Below are 10,833 nucleotides of genomic sequence, written 5' to 3'. Positions count from 1 at the left end.
ATACAATAGCGTAGTAGGCAATATATAGGTACAGCCGAAACAAAAATAACTTTCACATGACGGAAACTATGGATTATGTAATATTACATTATACAATTCATTGAACATTCATCGCATAATTTTTCTTAATTATCTGAATTCTGATGCCGACTAGCGAGGCTGCACTGCATAAGGACAAAGAGCCTCGGTCATTTGTATAATGCACGAACCGTGTATAGGTCCGTGGTATAATGCTACTTGAATTATGCCGCTTACCTTCAGCTGGTATCGAGTACATTATCTACAGAGTCTGCAGGCAACGTGTATTTATTGGTAAATTTATCGTCTCATAGTCTGTATGGCGCAGTCCAAAGATCTACGTGATGGAAACATTGAAGCAGAAGAAATAAAACCCACGACGTGCAAGTGACAGTTGTCATTTATAACATTTGAACAGATTGAGTTAAAATTTAATATCATTTAAAATGTTGATCCATGTCTCCATTTACAAACAGATACGTCAGGTATCATAATTGCCGAATCGACCTGAGATTCATGATGATATCACCCTGAAACAAGAACCAGAAAAAAATTTTAAAACAATTTCTTAAAACTCATTTGAAAATTGATTCAAATTACTAATCAGCATGCTAATATAAGCTTACGGCGGAACTGGTTTGTGGCACTTCCAAAAGCGACGCAGATTCATCATTGTGGTTGAATTTTATCCACGGCATCCATGCTCCATTAAACTTGGCAGGACTTGAAGTTCTGTCGTACAAACCGCTCGATTGCTGGACCAAAACATCTTGATATTTCTCTATATAACTCTCCATTAGTTCAACTATCTGTGAAATAAAAAATACATATTTATTACATAGTTTATTTACATACCACAGAAAAGTTATACATCATGTATAAATCTGTGAAAACTGTATTTTTCATCAATTTAGTGACTTATGTTCTAGTAACTTTAGGTAAGATCAACATTGTGAACGTCGCATAAGGTTTCAGACTTTGTCGCATAGAAAAATATGTTTTTTTTTGTCGTATTTTTGAAAAATCTAAAAAAAAAGAACAAAAAAAATGACATGAACTATCGGAATTCTGACATTGTGCTGCCGAAGCAAGCGACAAGCTAATCGTTTTGGCAAAATTTTTTAAACATTAAGACACAGTGCGGCATCATGTAAGCTGTTGGACTTTCATTTTACGTTATTCAATCGATGCAAAGTAAAATATTCAATGGGAGATATAAATTCGAATAAAAAATATTGAATCAAAATAACATGCTTGTAATTAAATATAACGGCCATGACAGTCAGTGTACTATATTTACTGTCAGTGTATAACATTGTTCGAAAATAAGGATCATGTAGCTCGTGTATCAAGCTGGAAAGAGTATAAAATTTTCGAAAAAGCATAAAATAACTGTGTCCTACCTTAGGATGCTGTTCAGATAGGTTAACAGTCTCACAGGGGTCAACGCTTAAGTCGAAGAGGCATCTGCTCGTGCAGTTCACGTATTCTTGGAATGGTGGACACGAAATTTTTGTTTTCAAACGCAAGCTGATGATCTGTTGCGGAGTTGCAACGGATTCAGAAATTTGAGAAATCGCCTGCCCAGCAGCGGAAGATACGACTGACGCTGCAGAGTAAGGCGGATAATTATCCCCGTCGCCACTGTCACCATAAAAATCAGTGTAGTTGACTTGGTTACCTAATGTATTACGAAAAGAAAATCATCAGTCACGTATAATATATAATGTTACGAGTGCAGAAAGTGAGTGATTTCCGAGGAGTGTGACACACGCTATTTTCTGCAAAACCTGTAAAGGAGAGTTTGATAGGAGAAGTAACCAACGTGCCACTCACAACGCGTACAATTGGGATTAGGTAAATTACGCCAATGACGCAGTGAGTAATATTAAATTATTCGAAATTGTGCATGCGTCAAAGAAAGCTCTAGCGCGTAAAATATAGCATTTCAATCGTGCGCATGCGCCACCGCTGCTTCACCGTACTGTTCGGAAACGAGGCACCATAAGCTGTACGCCATACAAGGTTCGATAATTGAACTTTCCAAACCGTTGTTCGATAAATAATCTATCATGTGTATTGCAAGGCTTTGTTCATATTGGTTGAATCCTTTCCATGTGAATCCATTATGTATTTATCTTCTTTTCTTTTTAACGAGTTTCTGGATTTATGTATATTCATTTTTTGTCTGTCCTGACTTCCATCATTCTAATATCTAGTATTACGTATTGCAAAAAGCCATCTTATGATGTGTGAAATTCATCGTATACAATTTCCCAAATCTTTCCTTTTCACTTTTTTACCGTCAATAAACTTATCGTGAGCAAGTAAAAGCACCCCTGGCGAAAATAATTTCTACGTCAAACTATGAAAATCGTAGAAAGTAGTAGCAAATTATGGAAAATCCACGTACTTTCTACGGAAAATGATGAAAAATTCCTATTGGGAGTAGATTTAATTTTTTTTCCGAGAACTTCTTAGGAAACTACGCGGGTCAACGACAAATTACGAATATCTACGATTTTTTATGAAATACAATTTCAATTTTGTACCCAAATATGAAGAATTTTTTTTATTCCTCGAACCGCGTTGAATTTTATAGAAAAGTGCAAGTACTAACAAAAAATTATGGATTTCTACGAAGAATGATGAAAATCTACAATTTTATACGAAAACTAGTTACAATTTTGGACTTAAACCATCTGCTAGATGTAGCATCTCTTGCACATAAAACTTATTACAGACAATTAATTAAGTACCGATAAGAGTTTGGGTCTATATCCGAAGTCTGATCTTCTTATCTTTTTACATTACGATCTAGACGGATTTAGAGAATTTGTCGTATATTTTTGAACTCATCCTATCTCCATTAGGTGAATTTTACGAAAAAAAAAACTTAGCTAAAAATACTATAATCTACGAAAAACTATGATTTTCAATGAATATTAAGTGCTAAAAGTAAAAAAAAATTACTCAAATCTACGATAATATACGAAGCAGTTTAATGTTTTACGAAAAAGTGAAATAATCTACAAACAAATATGCATTTCTACGAAAAATGAACGCTAACGGGTTACAGCAGATTACAAAAATCTACGAAAATCTATGAAAAAGTACAATAATCTACGAAAAAATTCTATGCCAAAACCACGCACATCTCCAAATTTGTCTGCTTAATCGTAGCAATTTTCGTAGGAAATCGTAAAATGTAATTTGTAGTTTGGCGTAGAAATTATCTCCACCGGGGACCGCAGCCTCAGTAGTAAAAAAGAGAAACTTCACGTCTGACCAACCTTGTAGAAATTTAAATTTTCCCATAACTGCTCCAGCTACCTTGAATTTTTCATCCACATGCAAGAGAAGCGAAGTTCTAGGACTTTTAAGGCCGTACTTCAATGTCGGCCATTGATCCACCCCGTCGAGTTCTCCGAGGACCTTGACATCCCCACCGGCAGCTGAATACAAGGTCGGCATCCAGTCGGTAATGTGCATCAACTCGTTCGATACTCTCGACGAATTTACGATCAGTGGCGAATAAATGCAGCCAACTCCTCTGACGCCGCCGTCAAACATGCTAAACTTCAACTGGAATGCAAATTTTTATATTTATTTTTATCAGATTATATCTCTTAAATAACTTCGATGACGTGAATATTTGTTCTGATGTTTTTAATTTTCTGCAAATGCAACCCGGCCAGTGACAGAAATGATTTTCGATCAATTTCTTTGTCAGTTTTAGGAATATTATTTCCTCTTATCAGATCTATGTCTTGTTCTGTAATTTGGCAGAGGTCACAAGAGACTCTTCAACTTCCGAATAGTAAAGCACGAATTTTTCCTGTCGCAGATGATATCGTGGCTGAATTTATCCCGTTTTTTTCAGCATCACTCACCCCGCGAAGAGGATAATTGGATCCATAATTCACGTGGAGTCCTTCAGTCTGGGCACCATTATCGGTGGTGAATATGATGATCGAGTTCTCCAGCATCCCGGCGTTCTTCAAAGCCTTTATCGTTCGCCCGACCGAATTATCAAGTCTCGTAACCATTCCTGAGCACAAAAGTACACGTCATGAGCGTCGGAAGAAGCAAAAACAAGGCCCACGGATCAATACTCACCAGCAAATTTCCGCCTGTTGATATCCTTGATGTAACCGAGAGTCAAGTTCACTTCTGTCACATTCCAAACCTCCAGCGGTTCCTCCGGCTCTCCGCTGTGCGGTGCCAGGTGAGCTATCTGCAAGTAAAGAGGTTTCGACGCGTCGTGACTTTTTATCACATCCTCAACTTCCTCAGTCAGGAAGTCTGTGAAGTAATCCTTGTTTCTCTCAATCGTCAACTTCTGCCGATCGTCGCGATGCAGGTCATAGCCAGTCTCATTCTGCAAACGATTGTATAACAAGTGCATCGGTTAATCTGGCTAACCTTAACGAACGACACCACGAACTTCCTCCGCAGATGCAATTCAATTTCATTAACATTGTTGAATATAATTTTTTTATTCGATGACTCGAAAACTACTGAACCAGTTGAATCCAAAATGTAATCGGAGAGATAAGAACATAGTACCGTTTCGTCCTGCCTGATGGTGTGGTCGAAGTACTTTATGTAGCCGTTGTAGTACCCAACGAAGGAATCAAATCCTCGTTGGGTTGGAACGTGATCTACGGTGTAGTAGCCGAGATGCCATTTTCCCAGCAGTCTGGTGGTATAACCCAAGTTACGAAGGTGCCCCGGGAAGAGCGGAATATCCACTGGGATTCCCCAACGTTCTCCAGTAGTCAAAGGTATACCTTGCATTCCTGTCAATTTCGAAACAAACATTTACCCTGTTCAGATCCGGTTCTTTTGAATTCTTTAGACAACGAGAGTATCAAACAAAGGAACCATCACGTTCGATGGTTCAGAATTCACAATCAAAGTTAGCTCGGTCGAACTTTATTGAAACGATCTCTCTTGAGTCTAGAAGAAGTCTATTAATCCCGCGAATCAAAATGAAAAACCCGGACTGGCAGTAATTCTAGTTAGAACAAACGCATCGTTGCATCATTTCTTTGGTGTCAGAAACGCAGTATCGCTGACACAATTTCAATAAATTCTCTACAAATCACCTACGGAAGATAAATTCCACTCTTGGTTCCTAATATCTTCGCAAAAATGGTGTAAACAAAATTATTACTGGGGATCATCAATGAACTCCTGCTGTCACATTAACGTTGTTCAAAATTCATGTCTGCTGGCATGCTCTGCTTTTTCGGTATAATTTAGCGAGTTTCGAAATAGCCGGACAGTCAGCCTACATGAGTTGATCAGTCTCGAGATGCAACGCATAGTGTAGCTTATTATTTGGAAGATCAAGGATTTCCAAAAAAGATGATTGTAAGCACTCAATCAGACCATAAGATGTAGAGTATCGACTAACGAACAAAATAAGCCCTGGCTTATCGAAATTGGGCAAAGGATATGGTTTTTCAATCATTTCAACTTGCCCATAACCAAGCGTTCTTTATTTGAATAGACAGTTTTTAATTTTCTTTGAACTGGGAAGCGATTCGACCATTGGAATTCTACTCAATTTAACATAAATGTGACATTCTTAACCCTGCGGGATTACATTTATCATTCAAACATGACTAATGAATTACTTATTTGAGAAATCATTTAACAAATGAGTATGAAACAATAACGTGCAGTAGGTGGGAAATCATTTGCCCCAAGATACATCAAGTAACTCTCAGAATATTATTGAGATATCGGTGTACATGTGGGTATTTTTCAGTTTTTTTTTTTCTTACTCTGACAATAAGAATAAATTCTTTCAACGAAGCTCGACTCAGTCAATCACCTGTGGCTTCAATTTCTGAACCCACACTGAGAATAATTTCATTTGTTATAGTAACTAGAAAAATTGAGTAAAATAGGTATCGTTATAAAAATTGTTTGAATATTGTTGGAATGACGAAAAACGACGTACGCGTAACCATTTTGCGCTATTGTCGATCCTTTTTTGGTAATTGCAACGCAAAATCAGTTTCTTCGGTTTACTCTACGTTTTTAGTTAAATAAAGCTTTAACGTCAATTTATTGTTGCACAAGCATTAAATTTTCGCAACAGTTACAAGAAAATATAGTAACAGTGATCGTAATGAGAAAGAATAGTAACCGATACTAGACTTTCTGGTAACAGCTATAAAACTAATTTTCATTTTCTACCTAGAACCATATTTTTCGATTGTGATAAACAATGAAAATGAAGTCAAGGACTGAGCGGTAACCGGAATTAAAAATTTCTCTCAGTGCAGTGTCAATCGTTATTTTGCAATTCAATTAATTTCTACAGTATCTTATTTAAGAATCAATAATTACCAGCACGCAGAGGATATCGTCCAGTGAGAAACGCAGTTCTGGATGGCGTGCATGTTGGCTGAACGTAATAACGATTCAGTATCACCCCATTTGCCGCCAAAGCATCGATGTTCGGTGTCGGAATTTGATCGTGCCCGTGAAAGCTGACGTCGTTCCAGCCCTTTACACAAAAACCTCGAAGTTAAACATTTATGACTAAATGACTTATGACGTCGACGCCCAAGTCACTGTCTCAAAATTGCTGTAAGCTTCCATTGATTTTGTCTAGATCAGCGTGTTCTAGGTAAGTATGCCAGATAGTAAATGAATACATGAACAGTGAATTTTTCCCGCATTTCAAAAGTTCACCGGCGCGTGAAATATTTAAAAAAATAGTATGTCATTCTATAAGTCATGACACATAACATGACTTTTATTCACCATACTTTATTGAGTGATTTGGGAAGTAATGCGAATCACAAAGTGCAATTTAGAAGAATAAAAAATACTAATTGCATTCGTAATTTATAATTAGCAGAATAAGCAATACTAATTATATTTGTAAATTGGAAACATAATCAGTATTTTGTTTTTCTGCTAATTACAAATTACCAATGTAATTAGTAATTTCGATGTAATTAATTACACAAAGTAATTAGTGGTGCCCAACACTGATCGGAAATACACTTAATCATTTATTTAGCAGTTTCTAGAAAAGGTCCGTACAACACCAGGTATTATTTGAAATAACGTCAAAGAGTAGTATTATTCAAAAATCTCGTTACAGAACAATTACTGTGGTACACAAAATTATTTGAAATTAATTTGAATTAAGCATAATTAAGCCTAAATTATCCTAAATCATCCAGAATTAATTTATATTAACCTAAGTTTGTGTCAGAATTATTCTCATTTTTGATTTGAGAGAGATTTCTGAATTCTGAATGCTTCTGTGACGAACTCATTTAAATCATTGAGTTCAGTAAATCATACAAAGATTAAATAGGCGATGATGTCAGTACCGAACACTATCTATGGGTATTTCTCATCAAATTTCGAAATTTGAGTCTTGAGTCATTAGTGCTAAGTCACAAGCATTTATTATCGATGTAACATTTTTATTTACATGCAAGTTATTGACACTAAGATTGTCAAAACCACAAACGAGGTATCATACACAAAATGGCAAAACAATTTGAGGTAATGTGCCATTGTTTTCTATAGTTTTTTTCGGATTCGTCATTTCATCGCGATCATTTTCTCATCATATTTAAGAGTGAGAGGGATGATGATTGTATGAGGGAATGATTTATGCAGTATTCTATCTTAATCGCCTTTTAAGATTGTCGTTTGAACTTCTTTATTCTTTTTCTCTAGCTTATATAGCATGTTTACTTAATGTTCAACAGATCCGTATATAGCGAAAAAAATGGCAAAACAAAAAAAGTTTTCCCTTATTTTATAGCTATTTTAAATTCATTTTTCTACATTTTATAAACAAAAATATGGAGGAAGATTACATTTGAACACACTTTATTTAGTAAAACTTTGGATTTCTGCGATTAAAAATGTTGATGGTAAAATCCTAACTGAAATTTCGGAATTTGATGAAAAATACCCATATATAGACTGTTATTCGACAAAGGGGTCAAAGATGCGCTTCCTAATGTTGAAATCGCGTTGAGAATATATCTGATTCTCATGGTGACAAAGTGCAGTGGAGGACGTTCATTTTCTAATCTGGAATACGCAAAGCTTGAGTCTTATCTGGAATAGACTTCGTACCACCATGAGACAAGACCGACTGAACAAATTTACTGTCATAAATATTGATATTTTGCGGGAAATGAACTTTGAACAGTTGATAGCCAGCTTTGCTCATCGCAAATTGCGAAAAGTTGGTGATCTTAATAGCATAGCTATGAGAGTTCTACACGCAGATTCCTGTTACCGACACTTACCGACAGTCTCCCTAGACTCAAATCAGTCATCAGTTTCAATTTCAAGCAAATCAGAAAATTATAGAGTATCACTGACGTGTTTCCTTATGTTACATGGAAACCCACATTGCAGTATTAAATAAAGCTATTGCAGAACCTTGCAAAGTTAACAACGTCGATTCGTGGAACATAATTTGTATGCCAATACACGTAAAAGATAAACTTTTGTTCATTTTCATGACCCTGAAAATTTGTTATTTCAGTTCCAACTCTTTTTGCCGTTTATGAAAACTTCAAATATGTTTTTATGAATGTTTCCGTCTGGCACAATTGCACCTGATCAGCAAGGCTTATAATAAATATCGATCAATGAAATTAAAAATGTAAAATATTTTATCATGTAAATTATAGCCCCACAATGCAGCTATACAAATCTAGTACGGATAATGTATCGCACAGAGATAATTTTTTATGATGATTTTCACTCTACGATTCAGCTATTGCATGCCTACGTGCTTTTAGAATACCACTTTGTATCAACCATATGTGTATAATGGTTCAGAAATATTCATTCGTAAGATTACAACAGGATTAAGTACCAATTTTCTAATAAATTGCGCATTATTGCATTTATCATTTTGTTTGTGCGAAATACTTAACATTTATTTCATCGAGTATGTTATACGAAATGCAAGTAAAAACTTTCTTTTTACTAAATCATTAAAAAAAAGAAACTACTGAAACATCTTCAAATATTTGCATCTTGGATATTGTTCTTTTTTGTAACGATTGTAAATATAACATATCTCAAATTATGACATAGAGCATTACCAGATCGTCGGCAATAATGGTGATGATATGTGGCTGATCGCTTCGAGGCGAATCTTCATTCGATTTTTCACACATCGTATTAATTTTCCCACTGCATGAATCTGCACACGATATCACTGACAGCAGACCAATAAGGGCACAGACAGTTTTGGAACGAGGACACTTCATTTTCAGATCTGATGAAATTTCTTTTCTTGCGATCAGACTGATTTTCTTATTTATTTGTATTTATATTGATGTATACGTATATATACACACATAAATAACATACACACTGCGTGTGTACGAATATACATCCCTGACAGAAACGTACTCTTGCATCGATTAAACATACAATATGTATTGCTAAATATTATCACTGGTTTAAAATACTATCCCGAAGCACAATTCAAATTCGATACGTATAAGCATTGCGGATGCCGCTCGCTTGGAGAAATAGAAAGAAGTGAAACTCGGCAAACTGGTTAAGCCTTACAGCTGGCTACAAATATTGGACACGGCTTTTCAACTGACAAACTACCATGCGTTCTAATAAATATAGATGTATAAAATCTGTGTCAAGTTATCGATACTTTTTAAGTCTGAAACTGAAATCGACAATCTCTACGGAACATCTAAGCGACGCGCACGCCGCTCAGGACGAATTGTGAGTTAAATGTCTGTACACGTTCATATATTAAAACAACTCTGTCTTATGTTTGTCAATGAGGTCATAAAACGCTTCGCTTGATGTCACCTTTGATATAGTAACATCAGATTCGCTTATGGAGGGGATTAATTCTCGTGTATTCTTGCACACTGAACATATTTCGTTACGTAAAGAATTCTGAGTTACACTTCATCTACAATTCTGAGTTTTGTATTATTATGAACGGCAGATTTAAAATTTGATACCCAAAAAATACCGAGATTAAGAATTTCTTCATTAAAACGAAAACGGCAAGAAATGTCGATAAGTGGAAAAAGAAACTTTTATCAAGCTGTTATATAGACGCACGATTTTCCTTCTAGAAAATTTCTTCGTATCTTCCACAGTTTTCGAAAGAAACTGAAAATTCTTATTTAAACCCCACCGCCTTTTTGTAACTTAAAACCTTTAGCCTTGCTCCAAATTTTTTTACTCGTGAAATTCGATAATTCAAGTTAATTGAAGGAAAAAATTACTCTTGAAAATTTTCTAATATTAATAAGTTTGCGACCATTGAAACTGAACAACGTATCGCGTATGCGCATGCAATCAACTGGGTCAATGAATTTCGTAATTAGTGTGGCGATTAGCGAACGACTGTAGCTTAAAATATGCAGTGTCAACTATAATTTCCTAGGATACAACGTATTATTATTACACGTAAAATGCAACTTGCAATCAATTTAAATACTCTTCTTACTGCGTAACTTTTATAATACCGTATAATATATAATGCGTGAGGTGAAAAAAAAGATTTATACCGAATATACAAATATTATATACTTTACATGATGAATAATATTTACAAAAATCTCTATCGTAAATATAATACGTATAAAATTACATAACAATATACAATATTAATATATAGTTATATGCGTACACTGTAAAAAAATTTCTGTAAAAATTCACTAGTATGAACAATTTTTGAGGTCAATCCGAAGATTTAGCACGAGATAGTGTTACATGAACACCAATAGTGTTGAATTGACAGCAAATCATATTCTATAT

The 10,833-nt window shown here is 35.2% G+C and overlaps 1 protein-coding gene across 1 annotated transcript; it reads right to left on the bottom strand.

Annotated features, from left to right (window-relative positions):
- Positions 1-400: 400 nt before the first annotated feature.
- LOC107227956 (arylsulfatase B) lies at positions 401-10,344 on the bottom strand. The gene is made up of 9 exons (XM_015669286.2): positions 9,135-10,344; positions 6,385-6,544; positions 4,588-4,820; positions 4,138-4,399; positions 3,912-4,069; positions 3,312-3,603; positions 1,422-1,699; positions 645-827; positions 401-548 (listed from the first exon to the last, which is right to left on the bottom strand). The coding sequence occupies exons 1-9, from the start codon at positions 9,300-9,302 to the stop codon at positions 507-509; spliced, it is 1,776 nt and encodes a 591-aa protein (XP_015524772.2). The 5' UTR covers positions 9,303-10,344; the 3' UTR covers positions 401-506.
- Positions 10,345-10,833: the final 489 nt, after the last annotated feature.

This window comes from Neodiprion lecontei, chromosome 2, assembly GCF_021901455.1.
Source record: "Neodiprion lecontei isolate iyNeoLeco1 chromosome 2, iyNeoLeco1.1, whole genome shotgun sequence".
NCBI classification, from domain to species: Eukaryota; Metazoa; Arthropoda; class Insecta; order Hymenoptera; family Diprionidae; genus Neodiprion; species Neodiprion lecontei.
Note: the sequence above shows the minus strand (reverse complement) of the source record. Positions and strands in the feature narration are given on the sequence as shown.